Below are 18202 nucleotides of genomic sequence, written 5' to 3'. Positions count from 1 at the left end.
ATGGATCATTTATTAATACATTAGAGTAATTATGAGGTAAAAATCAATCATCAGATATCTGATACAGGGTTGAGTGTTATTCCAGAATGCTCTCTCAGGAGACGGTGTGCATTTCAGTAAGTCAGAAATGTAATTAGCCCTTAGCTCGGGGGCTAGGCTGCGTTTTAGGCCGACCTCCTCTTCACAATGCACACATGGGCGTCACTGGTACCGAACTAGGTATTCAGTCACACTGATGGATAAATAAATGAGTCACAGACAGAAGAGGAATGTTTCAGAATTGACTGTTTTGCAGCAGTGCAAAGTGTACTCTGTTGCAGCCGTGTTACGGCTTGAGATACTTCGACATTCTGCAGCCCTCACAGATCACTTTTCTTTCACAGGAATCAAGAGGAGACTGGGAGCAGCCCAGTGGGTTCTGCGCTGACCTTTTATCAACTTTTGTCACTGGAGTTGAGTGGGATAGCAGAGAACTCTGACTGGCCTTGAGGTAACGCTCATCCAAAACCAAGATAGTTAATTTTACACCGTGCAAATCCGTGTGGGTGAAGTTTTGCACATAGATTGACTCAAGCACGGCTGGCACTGTAAGTGTCCACCTACTCAGACCAGACCGCGTTCTCTTGACCACTTCAGGGATGAGAATGTGAGCTTCGTTTTTCACTCCTGGCCCTTAAAAGTTAAAAGTCACGCATGTCTTGGACAGGTCTATACACACCCAATAAAAACAATCACATGTAAAATAAGCTATTCTTATTCACTATAATTAGAAACTAAGTTTAAACTGTGTTATATCTATCTAGCTATATATGTGTATATATGTATATGTATATATATATATATATATATATATATATATATATATATATATATATATATATATATATTATAGCTCTCAATGGTAAGGTTTACTTGAATACAAGTAGCTGTGTCTACTGAAGTAGAACGTGTGAAATGAGAACACCTCCATTCCTTTAACTTCCTGTGTGCAGATGTATAATACAATGTTGGCCAACACACTTTGGATTGGCTTACCTCCAAGGGGAATCTCCTTGAAATGGCAAGATCAGACACGTCAAGTGCTGTTGTAGCCTGCAAGGATAAGAATGAGGGCCAGGATGAATTTGCTCATTGAGGATGGATTCATCCTTCGGCATGACTCAATGATATAAATTGTTCTCTTTTTGTAAACGTCTGATCTAATGTGTTCATCCTCAGCTCGCCTGTTTAACTGTGCATTGTGCACTAGACCAACATTGTATAGTACATTAGTATAAGTGTGCTTGGAACCAAGGTATTCACCACTCAAGGTGTGCTCTGCTGCTTTATCAGAAAAAGAGAGACAACTGTCTGAGGTTAGCCTAAGGAAGATGGATGGTTTAGCTTCTAGCAAGTAGGGCACCACTAACCTTGAGCCAGGATGATACAGTCTGTGGTGTGTGTGACAAATTGATTGCTGGTCAACCATCAGCTGGCCGAGAAAGCCCTTTCAGAGCTACTCGAGACAAGATGCAACGAAATGCTGATGGGACAAAACGACGGCGTCAGCCAGGGGCCGAACCCCACTGCCGCCGCCAATATCATTATTAACCCATTTATCATCGCTTTAGCTGGGTTGGTACATGTCACTCTGGGTGGGGGGGGGGGGGGGGCTGCGGTTCAGGATGTAGAGCAGGTCGTCTATTAATCACAAGGTGTGGCGGTTTGATCCCCGACTCCCCCTGTCGACATGTTGAGGTGTCCTTGAGCAAGACACTGAACCCCCAAGACGCTCCCGATGGGCGGGCCACTCTGCTACCGTCGCTGTGTGTGTGTGTGTGTGTGTGTGAGTGAGTGGGTGGATGACTTGTAAAGAGCTTTTGTCAGTTAAAGGTAGAGAAGTGCTGTATAAATGCACAAAGCCAACCTGAAATTGGCTTTGATTGGTCAGCAGCAAGTCACTGTATTACACCAGTGACCGTAAGAAAACTGGTGCTTCTCTGGAAAGTGTGTTAACATTGGTAAATAGGACAGTGGCATTTCCCGAAGAGACGACGTTGACTGATTTGAATTCACGTCTGTAACTTAAATATTTAACAGACATGCAAACATAATTTCTCACATGTTTAAAACGGCAACTGTAAACCAGGAGAAAATACCCAGGCTAAACAGGATGGACTGGTAATGAAAATGACTCCTGGGCCTTCAACTCAGACACCGGCAACATTCACATACATGGCCTTGTGGTAAATAGACTGTATCGAAAGCAGCTGGGTTATGACCATACGCTAAAATAGTCTGATCATGGCCTATGTCCATGTGATAGCCACATAGTCCACCACCTCAACCGGTCTGGGCTGGTCCTCAGTGCGACGGCCCCCAGGAGTTGAGATTGTTCTGTCTTTCTTTTTGCATCAGCCAAAACGGTCGGAACTGCCCACCAGAAGAACTGGTCCAAATTGGCCAGTCTAGTCCTGTTGGTGATTGCTCCAAAAACAGAACGCTGGCAAGTTGCCTTTTGTTGAGTAAAAAGTAAGTTTGGCAACTGTGTTACAGGTGTCCCTGATGGAAGCGGGAGCTAAAGCTTCTTCTCCACAGCTGTGCTACTGAAGAAAAGACTTGATATGAATAACTCTATTGCCAACAGAGAACTGGTTTAACCAGCTTCTCAAAATGTCATTACAATAAAACTTCTATTTAACTCCTGTTAGTCCCATTGTACTCCTATTTCACACAGCAGATTATACACAACGTTGCCTGGAAAGCAGTGACTGTACAGTATGCCCAAATGCTTCAGTGGACAAATGAAGACTGCTGGAAGGGAAAGGAGAAGTCTCTCTTTGAATTCCAAATTAACAGCGGCACAAAGGCAGCTTTGGGCTGCCGGTCCACTATTCTGATAGTTAGCCTTCTCTCTTTTTTTCCCCACTGCCTTGTCATACTTTCAGGCTGATGATATGATACGTACTCAACTTGGATTGCTGCTCTTTTGTTGTCAATCTGGCACGAAAACACACCGATAATCAAACATAAACTATGACATTGACAAATGTCATGACATTTGATATATGATATAACTGATCTGATTCTGATACATTGTAAAATGTCCCACACTTTAGAATCTCATCCCTGCTCCCCCTGCTGTTCGGACAGAGTTTCAACTGTAGTAGTCATTATTACCAACATCTCAGATGGGCCCTAGTGCACCTCTGGGTCCCATCCACCTGTATGTGTGTGTGTGTGTGAGAGAAGAAATCCATATTGTTTTCTTCATGGTGATGCCCCAAAAGACCTCCAGCATGCAGGTGTGTATAGGCTCTTGTTGCTGTTGCACTGCAGCTGATAAAACACGTGTGTCTTGAAGCCCCCCGGAGCAGAGACAAAACAGTGGATATCCTCGAGTAACAAGCTTTAATTCAGTGAAAGGCAATAAAAAGGATTATTTGTTTACAGGCAGCTGCAGCGCTGCTTCCTTGTAATCATGAGGTCAAGTATCTTTATATAGTCGTGACCCAACAGCAGCCCCTTTGTCTCCTACGGGCTTTTCCATGCGCATGGCTTCCAATTTCCTTGGTTCAAAGAGGCTGAGTGTTCTCAACCTGGTGCTGGACGTGACCCTTTTCAAACTCGCGCAGATGCTGCACACTTTCTGGGGCTTTCGTGGCCGAAAGCGTGTCAATTACTAACCGCATCCTGGCCCCCGCGTGAAAGCGGCAGGTCATGTCCAAAATATGAATAATATTAAGGTCTCTCTGGAGTGCCTGGAGGCAGAGACCCAGGAATAGCGTCTGTGTCGTTTCAAAGCAGAGCAATTATCCAAAGCCAGGCTGGACGAATCGATTCCTGCAGACTTTTTCAAATGCTCCCGGCCAATTATAAAGGCAGTGCATCCTCCCTTTTTTAGGCCAATCCTTGGTGTAGGCACCGCCGACTGATAGGACTTCACCTGGAGAACTATGCCTTTTTTGTTGTTGTTGTTGTTGCCTTCTTTCTCTTTTTATCTATCTTTCTTTTGCCTACTCCACCAGTAAGATATTACAATTATTACTGGAGGCGCACCCCCGCCTTTCTTCGCATCATCCTCCACGTGATCATAACCACTGTAGGAACCAGCTGCTGAGAGAGAGAGAGAGAGAGAGAGAGAGAGAGAGAGAGAGAGAGAGACCAACTCACTGCGACTCTGGAGCGCCGCACATAGCCGACAAAGTAAGCGGGAGGACCGCTCCGCTCGTGCAGGAGAGCCGCTCGTTTCACCGGTGGATACTATCACACACTTCGTCGTCGTCTCCCCCTCCCCCTTCCCCCCTCCACCCCCCCTTGTCCGTGGGATAGTCTGGCTCCATTCTCTCGCTTTCACCGTTTTTTTTTCGGATACCTCTCACCCCCCCCCCCCCCCCCCTAACTCCCCTCCCCCGTGCTTTTTCTGTCTTTATCATCTTTCCTCCCCTTCTCCTCATCCTCGAGCAGCATCCTCCCCCTCTCCGCAAGTCTCCTTGCCCGCCCGGCTAACTTTTCCCACCCGCCTCCATCCCTCACACTACCTCCTCCATCGCTCACCAACACTCGGCAGTTGTCCCCCCCCCCCACCCCCCCCCCACAGGTCCTTCTCTTATTGCGGCAGCCTCCCCCTGGATCGGGCGGAACCCAGTTTTGGCCAGACTCCACCGGGGCACTGCTACATGGGGCGCACGGTCTCGCACGGAAGATGGTCCGCTCGCGCCGGTTTCTAGGCGCCCCGCTGAACGTGCCGGGATTGGAGTTGTCGGTGCGAGTCCGCGTCTCTTCCCCAACTCGCCCGTGCTGACGGGGCCAGTGAGACACATGGGTCCCTCCGCGGCGGCGCGGCCACCGCTCGAGGAGCCCCGACGGCTGCGCCAGTGGGGCGCGACGGCGGGAGGCTGGCTCCGGATCACCCTCGTCTCGTTCCTCGCCACTTTACCTGTGGAGCAGCTGCGCGCCTTCCCCTCGTCCCTCAGCGACTGCCAGACGCCGACCGGCTGGAACTGCTCCGGTGAGAGTCACTCCGTTGAAGGCAGAGAGAGAGAGAGAGAGAGAGAGAGAGAGTTGTGCGCCTCGCGGAGAGAAAGGGCGACCTGGTTGTCCCAAGTGCGGCACGCGCGGCCGGTAGACCGGCACGCAGCGGCGTCATTACGGAGAGGACAGGCATCAAAGTTTAGAGGAGACTCGCTGTCGTTATTGCGGCTTTGTGTGTGCGTGTGTGTTGCACGTGTGCGCATCCAGCAACCACGCCAGGGTTCGGCATCGGTTCTGTGGGACATAGCTGCAGATTCATAACACCGCAAAGCCCGATGAGAGCATGCAGTTGTGTGTGTGTGTGTGTGTGTGTGTGTGCGTGCGTGTGTGTGTGTGTGTGTGTGTGCGTGTTCCTTGATGTGCATTTAGCCTCGTCTAGAATTTGCCTCGGGCTATGACGGCGAGGCATTGACCGGCGATCATGTCAAAACAAACAAAAAAGCAGAACATGTCACCTGGCAGGGGGAGAACCAAACGAGAGAGGCGGCGGGGGGGGGGGGGGGGGGGGGGGGGCAATGATGTCGACCCGAGGCAAAGTGAACACATCGGCTGATCATTTGAACGGGAGACCGAGCGGAGAGAACCGTCGCCACAATAATAATCACATTAATATCAACACAGTTAGTTCTATGACACTGATGGGCTACTTCATGTCGACGTGATGTCACTTGATGTTTACAGCTCAGTGTGAGTTTAATCCCCCGAAAAAAATTAATTGCAGCGAGAAATGATGAATCTAGTTAAATTGGCGTTTTTTTTTGGCACCGTTTCATCAAAGTGTCACTTAAAACACAAACGCGGTCGTTTCCTTTTTATTGGCCACCGAGCTGTAAACTTGTTTTCTCTCCTCGGTTTGCCCAAAGCGATGAAATCAAAAAGAAAAAAAAAAGAAGCGAAGCGGCCCGAGCCTCGCCTCTCTTTGTAAAGCAGCCGACTGGGCCGCCATATATTTCCCCTGTCGCCTGTCCAAGTCTGAACCCTTAAAATAGCTCCGAGCCGATTCCACACACTCGGTATTGATATCATAGCTCAACGCGGCCACGCATCAATATGGAGTCGTCGCCGTTTTGCAGCCCGAATACTTGGATGTTGATACAAAAGGGAGGGGAAACATGTCCGTGATAAATAACACCCGTCGTGAGAATATTGTGTGACAGGACAGCTTGGCAGGGGATTTGAAATAAACACGTGCATTCATAGTCAAATCGACACTTCAGACACAGGGAGGTCGTTTAGAATATGTTTTATAATGAATTTGATCACGATGCTATAGGCTACGCAAACGAGAACTATAGTTTTTTTTTTATGATGGCGATTTGTAACATTTAGAAGATAGCTGTCTTCATTGTAAGCATCTTTGGCAATTCAATTCTAATTTGAAAAAAAAGAAGAAGAAAAAAAAAAGCTTTGGAGTTTAGTTAATAATGCTGTTCGCTCAAAAATAAGAAAATACATGTTCCTTCGCAGTGATTCACCCAATCCTGTGGATTCAGATCCTCTATATTATAAGTATTGTTTTTTATTTGGAGGATCATTTTGCGCTGCTGATGCTGACGGTGGTGGTGATGAGTTGCTCGTGACCACCGATAATGGTACACATCCTGTCCAAATGCACACTTGCCCACCTCCCTACTTCCTGACACACTCATATGTGTTGCAAGGCTTTTATCCAACACGCCTTGAGGAGGCTTAAGTGCCCATATACATATATATATATATATGTATATATTAATATATATATATATATATGTGTGTGTGTATGTTATACTGAGAATAAAGACTCAGACTCTTGCACCCAGCATCAATTAGAATTAATAGGACGAAACAAGTGGCACGTGATCCATCGTGAAAAACATAAACCCCTCTCACTAATGATCATAATAATAAATAAAAAAAACAGGCAGTAATTGCACAGGGCTTTTATTATCCACTCCCTTCCTGCAAATCATTCACTTGCACGTGTGAAATTTCTTCAGCTCCACAGAGAATAAGGCAGGGTTGAAAAACTGTTTTGTGATGAGTTCAGTGTCACCTCAGTGCTAAGACACAGATAATTATGGGCAGCAGTGTGATGAAAATGGGGATAATGGGTACCAGATTCAGCTGTGCTGCCGTTTGAACCGGTGCTGAATGAGATTCTGTTCCATGGAAAAAAAAACAGAGGGGAGGGGAAGAAGAACAAAAAAAATAAACATGATAAAGATTGTCATTCTGTTTTTGTTTGCATCTGGACGGCTGCGAACAACTGCCGTCGAAAGGCTTCTCAGCAGAGCATCCCAAAGTGATCTCGACACTGACTTGGTCTTTGTTCTATTGTGCGTGCAGAGAGACGGACTTGGTCTTGAGATGCCTGTGGTGAACCCCAGTGCGTCATTGGGATACATGTAGTGTCGTGTGCAAAGATGCGCTATAGGCTTAATGTACATACTTCCTCCCAACCCGTCAAATACAGACACGTGGTCAGTGCCCCTCTGCGTCCTTTACCGACGCAACACCGACGCCCGAGAGTTGCTAATTGACGAGGTGGGAGTGAGAACGTGTTGGATATCAGGCGACGTACAATTGCGAAACTGTAATGTGTGCATGGGTACCTGCGATGCTTGGGACGTGTCGAAGTAAAACTTCACAAGGCCGTAAGGCCGTCACGGAACTGTTAAAGCTTTTTTTTCTCGCCAGCCATCGTTTCAACTGGGTGAGATAATACTAAGAGTGTTGAAGTGTTAATTTGAGAAATATCTGCATCTTGAAATCCAAGCACTCAGTTTAGATACAAATATGTCATGATCAAGGGGGAGATTTTAACCCCTTTTCACAGAAGACGTGTTGACACGTCGCAGGCGTAAATAATCAAATTAATGAGGACTGAATTCCATTTCGCTCCTTCAGTTTCTGGTGTTGCGCGTGCTGTCTCACTGTCACACTGTCATTTACTACCTGGGATGCTAACTCAGATTGTATGTCGATAGGTGTGTTGTTCAAAATATTCATAGACAGGAAAGGATTATCTCATACTTTCATATCTCCTACACCTGCTCCATCATAAATTATCAAGTCAGATTTGCTCATTTTCAGGCTTTAGAGTGACTTTAGAATGATTTCTATGCAGAAATACCTAACCCTTTGGGGGGGTAACGTGGCTTTAATTCCGACATAGTTTTGCTGTTGCTCAGGAGGTGGTGTGGCTGGTTCTTTAATGACAAAGTTGGTGGTTCAATCCCCCTCATGTCAAAGTTTCCTTGAGCAAGACACTGAAACCCAAGTGACTCCTGACATCGTAACCTCATTTAATGCTTTTTTTTTTTATGATATCCTACGAAAAGCAATTCCCCAGTTTTGGTCCATTCCCTGGTGGCAAGCGGCTATACTTCAGGGTCAAGACTTCCTTTTCTGTGTTTGCCGTTCATTGTTTACAGGCAGATTAGGATCTAGAGATGTGAGATCAGAGTTGGAGTTGAGAGATCAAGTAGCCAGTTTACAAGCACATTTTTAAGCAATAAAAATCTGAATCTGCATCAGACGGTAGCCGGTGGGTTCCCAGATTGCATTTCGGCCAATGCGTTCCACCCTTTTTGGCTCTCCACACGTACATTTTACCTGCATTCTGCTCGAACTTGATTAGTCACCACTACTCGGACTACAAACGTAAACTTGCTTATGTCTAGGCAACACATCTACTTAGGTGTAGGAAAAGGTTGTGATTTGGGTTAAAATAACTACAGAAGTGGTGGTACTGAAGTACGGCAGTTACGTGACAAATAAATCAATGTCGACCTCTGGTTTCACACGGACCATAAACAGCGGCCTCCTGGCTGAAAGTCTGGTCCTTTTGGGCAGACCCTTCAATCGCAATCTCTTTCCTATGCTCTTAAGACTTAATTGTTAACTATTAAGTGGATTACTACACATTTACTTTGTGGGATGTATATACGGATTACAGTGCATTACCTTTTTTCATGTTTGGTATGGGAACAGCCTGCTCGCGATGGTCGGTGTGTGAATGGGTGAATTAAATGCAATTTGCCTCTTGTCTGGTAAGGTAGAAAGGCACTACATTTATGATGTCACCATTTTTACATTAGAATTATAAACCTTTTGAGACAGGACCTATATTAACTTATTTGGAACAAGCTGTATCAGGCAAATATAAGTTAAATATTCCCTGTCTATCTCTGTTTTGGTCTCAACCTATTCCTAAGAGAAATATCTGTCTCTTAAGCTGCTAAATGTTCTGCGATGTCCACTACTCAGTTGCACCAAGTGACATCTTAATAAACTAGCAATGTGGTGATAGAGGTCTTGTTACCATGCCATTTTACCTGGTGCTACATTAGTTGAGGGGGCAGTAACTCAGTCCGCAGGGGCGTGGGAACTGAAGGGTTTCTGTTTTAAGTCCCCGCATAGGCCAAATACTGAGTGTGGACTGGTAGCTGAAGAGGTGCCAGTTTGCCTTCTGGGCCCTGCCAAGGTGCCCTTGAGGAAGGAACCCTCCAAAATACTCCACGGGGCCCACTGCTCCTCATCCTAGGAGGGGTTAAATGCAGTTGTCTACCAGGTACCATTTCCATGCAAATGAAGATGGAAAGCCAATACTTTTCAAACAGTTTTTTTATATCCATTCAGCACAGTTGACTTAACATTTTGTGTAATTATCAGTCAACCCAAGGGTGGCAGTTTGCCTGTCATTTTTGGCGTGTACCACTTTAGATAAATGAGCTAAGGCTGTGTTATCTTTAATAGGTGCACTTGCAGACATTGGCCAAAAATCAGCTTGTCTTTTTTTGGAATTTTGTTCATCCATATTAAAAAACAAGTTGAGGCGGAGAATATTAATATTCATCTCCTGCTGAATGCCTCCCAAAGTGCCAGTTTCAGTCAGTCTAATTCAGTTTTTCTTTTATTATCACAATTGGAATAGCTGCATAAGTTGTAGTATTATAATGGTGGTACTGCATGAATGTCTGCCCCATATAATAACTCTCCTGTGGAAGAATTTCCGAGCTGGGGCGACAATCCCTTCCTCACTGAACCCTCCTGCTATTGTTCACTCATGGAAAGGCCATGTGATGCTTTGATAGTTGAAGTGACAGGGGTGAGTGCAGAATATGCAAAGCCCCCTGTAAATCCCATCAAGTGGAAAGAATCACCAGTAGTCTGGGGAGAATCGACCATCTGCTTCCAAGATTTGTCAACACGGAGGTTAAAAGTGACTCCCTTGCTTGTAGGTCCACACCTCTGAGAGGAAACAGCAGCAGAAAGCTGTGTAATAGAGTAAGACATGGCAGTGAAAGGGAGGTCTAATCAAAAGTTACTAATTAGCAACTGGCTGCTTTGAGGGAGATGTTTAGCTGAAAATGCATTATTTTCAGATTTGCTGTAATTAAAGTTGTCATTCTAATTATGATTTTAATGGGGATTTTAATGCTTTGAGTTATTGTGCTTTTTCAATAACGTAATGAGCGCTGAACTTAAACTCTCCTTATGGCAAACATTTGAAAACCTGTTGGAAAAAAAAGGCCCTCTAGCATTAGAGAGGTCAGGAAAGGATGTCTCACCACTGTGGTTGTTCAGCCTTCATTATTAATTTAGTCTACTTCATTATTGATCAGAACAATGCTTAAAACAGGGGGGGAAAGACTCCTCATTCTTCATAGTGTTGTGAAATTCCAGGTAGGTAGGAGGAGATGCATTTGGCTGACACGCTCTCTCTTTTAGACAAGTAAGTGCTTGGCTTGCCATCTTAATCGTTAGCATATAAACATTACCTTGTCAATATTTGATGTTTGCCAGCTTGTTTTCGTTAATTATTCAGCTCACTGTAATCTCCTCCTGGAACGGCAGGGCAAGAGCAGGAAGTGTACGTTTTCCAAGCCTCTGACATATGCAACTTGGGCTGTGCACAGAACCCGCATCAACCTATTAATAATTGTGTGGAAGAGGTTAGACGGTATTTGAGAGACATATTTTATTCAAATCTGTGTATTGTTTTTTTTTTCAATGTACATTAGCAGGATTATGGATCATCATACCTCGTACCACGTATATCATATAAAATACTACAATTACTTAGGAATTAAGAGTATGTTTTATTTCATTTTAAATGTTAAAATGAATTATTAAATAGCTACTTCTAGGTAGAACTACATATATTTCTGTGGATTACTAAATGTTTACTTTAGGAAAGGGCATAACATATCACATGTCAGTCAGTGTGTCAGTAGGTTTTTTGTTTTAATTTTAATACAACATCCTGCAGTTTTTATCATGACAAATATGTATTTGTTCAGCCTGCACAAATCCCATCCTGTCAGGACATGGAGTCCACAGTTTTTTCTCACAGACAAGAAATGGTGCTAGCTTTTGCCCAGGGCTACATCTGAAACATCATTTTTCTTCTCTCCCCCTCGCTCTCAGTCGGTCTCTTTCTCTTACTTATCTGTGTCTCTTTCTGTTACAAGTAGTGTTGAGTCTTCTATGGGTAAGACTGGTCGTACTGTAGCTAGATAGCTAGCTGCTTCTTGCACGTTAATTTGCGTTGTCGGTCACAACTCTTGCTGGTTTCAATAACAGATGTAAAATGCTACAACAGTAGCTGTCGATACCTGAATTGACATGCATTTTTAAGCTAAAATGTTAGTTATCGTTAGCTAACACGTCAGGTTAATAACTAACGGCTGACACCAAGACAGCTGCCCACTTCTCTGGTTCTCCTTCCACTGCAACTCAGTTGGAACTCACGTGCTGTTATTTCTTCCAATCCTTGCCTGCTCATGGTCCCGTAAAAGACTTATGAGAATGTGATCCGTCATGTGTGTATGGATAGGCTACATATTTTCATCAGTGTGACAGCTAGCATTAGGATTCAGATTTCTGATTGTTGAACTGTGCTTGGTTGTCAACCCTTAGCTTGGTTGCTAAAACCCTTATGTGATGTCTCGTCCAGTTTCTGTTTTGAGGTGGAAAATTAGCCTACAAAAATGTCACTGAAGTGGAGCCTCGTGTTTTTTAGCCTCATATTTCTTTCCAAATTACCGACATACTACATTACTTTCCCACACATGAATGAACTCACGCTGCCAACCATTTGGGCGGAAACTATCCCAATATGGCAACACTGCCAAAAATGTTGCTCCTAAAGCCGATGATTTTGAATCAGGGTTTTGTATTTAGCTGGAGTGCTGCTTTTCACATCATTGTAAACAATTGAATACATATGAATTGACTTATCAAGACCTCTTTGATATTCACTACTTCCCAAGCATGTTTCCATCAAAAAGACTTAGCTCACATAATTTGACAGTTTCATGTCTGTGGGGATTATAGTTCTGCACACTGGAAATGCTCATCTTTAAAGATAATTCTTATCATAATGATGTTGTTACATCATTAGTTAAAGTTTTGGAGATCTCAGCTCAAGTGTTGGAAGGAAAGTGAACATTTACTGTCACTCTTCTGATTTCTTTTCTTTTACTACACAGGCACTACATTTTTTTTAGACTCGCAATCTGTAGTTGTCGGAACTGAATTTCAGCTCAGAGATATGGATCCCAAGAACAAGACAGAACAATAACAGTAAATTATTTTCTTACTCAAATGCTGAAAACGTTATGGGTGTCAGGGTTAGTATCTTGCTCAACAAATAAATGATTTGTGTTGGACAAACCTAGAAGCTTAAGTAGGTATGGACATTAGAAAAGAAGCTTTTGGTAAAAAAAAGGAATTATGATGTTTGAAATTAAACTATGCTTTGACAAACACAACAAGTCTTACTCCCCAGAACAATCTCCCGACAGCCCTTAATTTAGCATATGACATATGTTCTTGTTTTGACGCAATAAAGAAATTGCTTTTTTACCACAAATCTTTTAAATAGCGATGCTGATTTTTCCAAACGTATGCAGAATTCAAAACAGCTGCCATTTGAAAGAATCTGAAAAGGGATTGTAGCAATGACTAAATTAGTTTCATGAGTAAAAGACAACGTCCCTAGGATGATGAAAACTAACTTGCATGTCGGGTTGATTGTACGTCATTTATTACTGTGACAGTAACAACATTTCTTTAAGAATATTGCATTCCCTAAGCCCTTAACTGACAAGTATGAGAAATTGCCTCTCAGGTTGTACCATTACTGTAAATCTATATTTGCACTCGCTTTAAGGCAATCATTGTCATACAACTAATTGAGATTTGTGCTGACTTTTTTTCGAAGCCAAAACCCTGTTGGCCCTGATGTTGGTGATCACCGGGGACATTTATTCTATTATGTTTTGTACTTGTTTCTTTCAGAGACTTGACATTCATAACAAAAGCTGGTGCGTCACTTGCATACTTGTAAACAGTTCACAGAAACTATCTTTTTTTTTTTGTTGTCATTCGATTGTCGACAAAGTCTTTTATTTATAAGTCTCGATTGCACTGTTACTCATGAGGATGACTCCATCGGTAACAAATCCCTTTATGTTGTTGTTTACCACTGATGCATGTATTCCTCTTGCTCAGTGGCTCCTGTCGATGTCCAAGCTCCACATCTGTTTCTTGATAAAGCAGACAGTCTAATGGCATGAGGAGGACACCGCATTCTCTCTTTTTCCATTCATTTATTGTTTTCCATAGCCTGCTCTCCACTGAGCCCTGAAAAACAAAAGCGAAAATATCAAACTCTCACATTAGTTGCTTGGAGTGATTTCACACACAACAAAACATTTCCCATTTTTCAAAGTCTCCCAACTGGTGTGAAAAGTATGTGTCATGTATATGCACCTGGCCAGTATTATGATTGTCCTCATAACAATGCCTCTCTCCAGTGGGTATAACCATGTCAGTTTTGCTGTGTGCCAAATCTCCTTCTTCTCTGTGGCTTTCCAGATTGCCTCGTACAATCTGGCCCTCTCTAGTCTAGGGGCTTTGTTCCATCCATGCACTCCAAGCATCGAGACCTCTCATGTCACTGTTCTTGGCTCCATGATTGTATATTTGCACAGAGAGGTTGCACTTTATGGTCATTCAGAACCCTGGCAAATAGCATGTTCCCTTTGAACATTGGGCCTCTCTTCCATGTGGTATTATTGCCAAGGAAGGCTTTTAAAAGTGGAAAGGGGCATTGGTTATTACATTGGGGTTGCGGAAGGTGCTGAGTATAAGTGTCCATTATAATAAGACTGTCTATGAATAGAAAATAAAACCTCCGGCTCATAATGTCGATGGTACAGAGTCGAAAACGGAGGACATTGATAATTTTTGTAGGTGATACATTCTGCCTGTTTTCTACCAGGGTATTGGGGTTCATTTTGAGTTAAATTAAACATATTTATTTGAGTACAGCACTTGTGGGGTGTTGTATCAATAGCACTTGGAACCATTCTGGAGATTAAATCTATAAAGGAGGTTTCAAAGCCCTTTTTGATGAAGTGGAAGGGATTATCACGGTGGACATTTCTTTTTTTGTGTCTTTTTTTAGTGTGTTTTGGCTGATGTTGCCATTGTAATTAGCAGAAATGATGATGTGAAACACAAAGTAGAGCTGCAGGAGATTATACAAGAGTTCTCCTCATACTGTAGTTGTCTAGTTAAATAAAAATGTATTTTACTTTTATGAGATGTTTGTACCTCAACATTTTCAATTAATATTCACTTCATCTGAATTACATGAACTGAGACAAATAATGGGACACGCCACACATAGTTTTTAATTCCTCTGCTTCACTTTGCAACTATACCACACATCCCGGAGTTCGTGCTCTAACAAAGTTACAATAGTTGTCATTTTTAATGGTTCATTAAAATATGACCTGTAGAAAGAAGGATCTACAAAATGCCTTTGGAGGATATGTCCAGGATGTCAAATTGATTCAGCTAGAAAGATGGAAGTCTACAGATCACAGGTTCAAAGTGACCTCGGTGAGAGTTGGACTGAAGCTACGCTGTGATTGGCCAGTCTGCGTTCGAGGGCGGAACTTAGTGTAGAGTCAGTTGAAGTAAAACTATATTTTAGATTTCAGTTGATAACACAATAACAAGGTGTTGCCTTTTGTTATCCAGTCATGGTATTAGTCAGTACCCACAGTTCTCTGGGTTCTTCTGCTGCATTGGCCATGTTGTGCTTTATTTGCAAGCATGGTTGGGAGACAGCTTTGTCATCTCTTCAGAAATTTAGATTCACATTTCAATATTCAATTTGATTATTTGTGCAAGGACGTTGTCCTTTGGAGAGAAAAAAAACGTGCATTCATCGTAACAGTTGTATTATGTAATGTTCAGACATGTAGCTAAAGGTTAATCTGTCTGTTTCTTTGCCCATCATGTGCACTTGATCCAAGGAGACGTCTAGAGCTTGACCAATAACCTTCAAGGCAAACAGGAATATTCCCTTGTGAAAATTATATATCTTATATTTCTTTGTCATCAACACGTTCATAACATGTTTTGGCAAGGATGCTTATTGTGAGATTGTTATATTGTTATCAAAGACAATGCCTGGGAAAGATAACTTTACTGGGAATAAAACACTATGAATGCTCAACAAAAACATAGGAAAACAATATGTTAATATGAGCATGAAAAATGAGAAGAAAAACAGCCGAGGCGATCATTCATGAATGTACCGTAATTTTTGTTTTGCATATCTGTGATAAGCCTATATAACTGGTATATCAGTCAGGCTCTGGTGTCTCCTAAAGCTGATTAAGCACATTTTAGATGCATAATAATGACTTTTACACTAAGCCCTCCAAATGCATAAGCAGTGTAAACAAACTGTGAATCTGGAAAAAATAGTATTTTTTTACTACACTGCATTCCAAAGCATGCTGTAATCAGACCCATTTGTGTCATCATCAGGAAATTAGTAATTCATCATCAAAATATGCATAGTATGTGTTTTTTCTTAATGACCCAATCCCCCCACCCCTCCTTAACAACTGAAGTCATAGGGTTTGTTGAAAAATAATGCTACGAGAAATGTTTTGCTCCTCATAAATTAGGACCACTGTGGCCTGTGCCAATATTTTAAGTATCATATCATGATATGAGTTTAACTCACACAATTATATATCATACTGCTATAACAGTCATATGTTCTGCTCTGTGACAGCTAGAATTCAGGCAAATGCAGACCTTTGTACTTGGTTGTTTTTCGAGCAATCAGTTCAGGTAGACTGATAGCCCCGAGCTCCGTCTAGTCTCAGGCCCATGTGACTCTTTGATTTGATTCAGGATGCTTTGTTGGAGTCATTTGAGATATCTAACGGAGCCTGAATCGGATCAAATCCCAGGTTTGCCTCTCCAGGACAACGCCCCGGAGTCAGCCTTGTTGTACACAAACAAATGTCACAGAAACAACCTGAACAAATGAGTGGAGAAGCGCGACGAATGCAGACACTTCCACAGATGTGAATCACATGCAATGGCCTCTACAGTCACCACATGACCCTTATGGAACACCTATGGGAGATTGTAGACCGACGTAGTAAGCTCTGTTCACCACCACCATCATTGAAACAACAAAAGAAGGAATTCCTTTTGTTCATGCCTCCAGTAGAGTCTCTTTTACATGTATTTCATCATTCTGGCAGCCAAGGACAAGAACGGGTACGAGCATTGTCTTTTTAAAAGTGCACAGTGTGTGATCAAAGAGTGCCTTATGCTGTGGGAGCCGTGACTAATGGTGGACACTCATTATGGACGGCCCTGGATTGGGCTCAGGTTAGAGTTGCTTGAGGGCTGAACAGAGAAAACACTTACTCACTGATGTCTCTTGTTGGCTTTGGTCCTCCAGGTTTTGATGACCGGGACACAGACCTGTTCTTGTGCGACACCAACACATGCAAGTTCGACGGGGAATGTCTACGAATTGGGAACATGGTGACGTGCATTTGTGACTTCAAGGTAAGAGCTGGGATGTTACTATTTGATATTTGTATCTTTCCTTTGGAGGTGTATTTGGTGTTTAACTAGTTTTCATTGGACTGTCAGCAACTAGTTACGGCAGGCCTGTGGAGCTTTAGATTTCTCTCCTTGTTGAAGCAGTGTGCGTGGAGCTGTAGTAACACCAATACTCTGCATGTAGTTGAAACAAAAACACCTGCAAATATGTGATGAATGGATTAAAACAGGGTTTTATTGGCTCCAACCGAAGACGCAATAGCATGATTAACCAGCTAACTACCTGCAGTTGTTACGTTAAAGTGTTCCTACAAGGGCCATCTCATTGACAGCTATACAGTGTTAGTTTGCGGGGTTACAGGTTCTGAAAATAAGCCATGTTCATGACCGGCACATCCACTCAGTAGTATTCCTACATTGTTTGAAACCAGCACCTTTATGTTATCAGAGTGGAGAGTATCGTTTAAGTTGGGGAGGTTTACTCGAATTTGTTGGACATAGTGCTTAGTCCTCATCTTAAAACCTTTCTCTTGTAATGTTGAATGTAAAAACATATTAGCTGCATGATATGAGGGCAATATGGAACAGCAATGTGGAATATCGCAATAACGATTTTACTTGCCCTAAACTGATATTAAAATGTTCTCAGTTCTGCCGTTCTGCTGCTTTCAGCACACTGCTCGGAAATGATTTCACACATTCTTATATTGAAGAAATTGAACATTGAGCTGAACAATGGTTACATTTTAAAATGTCTTTTCCTATCGATATAGCAATATCTCATGAAAAATAACCTATATATCTTGCAGCCCTAGTATGAAAATATGAGCAAGCGAGCGGTTTTAAACCTATCCACTGAGCTAACATTAGCTTAATTATGTAGCTAGCTTGAGATAAAATCGTTTCAGCCGACAAAATGGCTCACTGCTGGCTTGAAATGTGAAGCCGGCTTTTGTTCACCTCCGTCTGAAATGCTGGACTTATTGTTTGAAAATCCTTAACTGCAAGTGTTGTGGGTGGCAGCAGTATTCAGTCGTACAAGGAATTAAATTGTCTTTTTTGTAGTCTAAAAAACAATCGACAACAAAGAAGAGGCATGAAAAAGACAGTAAGCTTAGATAAGCACGTCTTGGACATCCTTACAAGTTGTCTACTTAAAATGATTCAGATGTAAAGTGCTCACATGTGAATCACAGAACTTTAAAGTGCTCTAGAAAACTTCTCCAGGCACAGCCCATGTTAATATAAACAAATGTAACTGGGAAGATATGTTACGCTGAATGGTGATGTATTATTAAAGTGAAACAAC

General features: G+C 42.7%; 1 protein-coding gene across 1 annotated transcript in view; it reads left to right on the top strand.

The window, feature by feature from the left end:
• The first annotated feature begins 4800 nt into the window (after positions 1 to 4800).
• tmeff2a (transmembrane protein with EGF-like and two follistatin-like domains 2a) overlaps positions 4801 to 18202 on the top strand; it is an 89392-nt gene continuing 75990 nt past the window's right edge. The window contains exons 1-2 of the mRNA XM_034562123.1: positions 4801 to 4990; positions 16787 to 16896. Coding sequence (XP_034418014.1) covers positions 4801 to 4990; positions 16787 to 16896 — 300 coding nt within the window. The remainder of the gene's footprint in view (positions 4991 to 16786; positions 16897 to 18202) is intronic.

Source organism: Cyclopterus lumpus, chromosome 21, assembly GCF_009769545.1.
Source record: "Cyclopterus lumpus isolate fCycLum1 chromosome 21, fCycLum1.pri, whole genome shotgun sequence".
NCBI lineage: Eukaryota > Metazoa > Chordata > Actinopteri > Perciformes > Cyclopteridae > Cyclopterus > Cyclopterus lumpus.
This window is presented reverse-complemented; position numbering and strand designations above follow the sequence as displayed.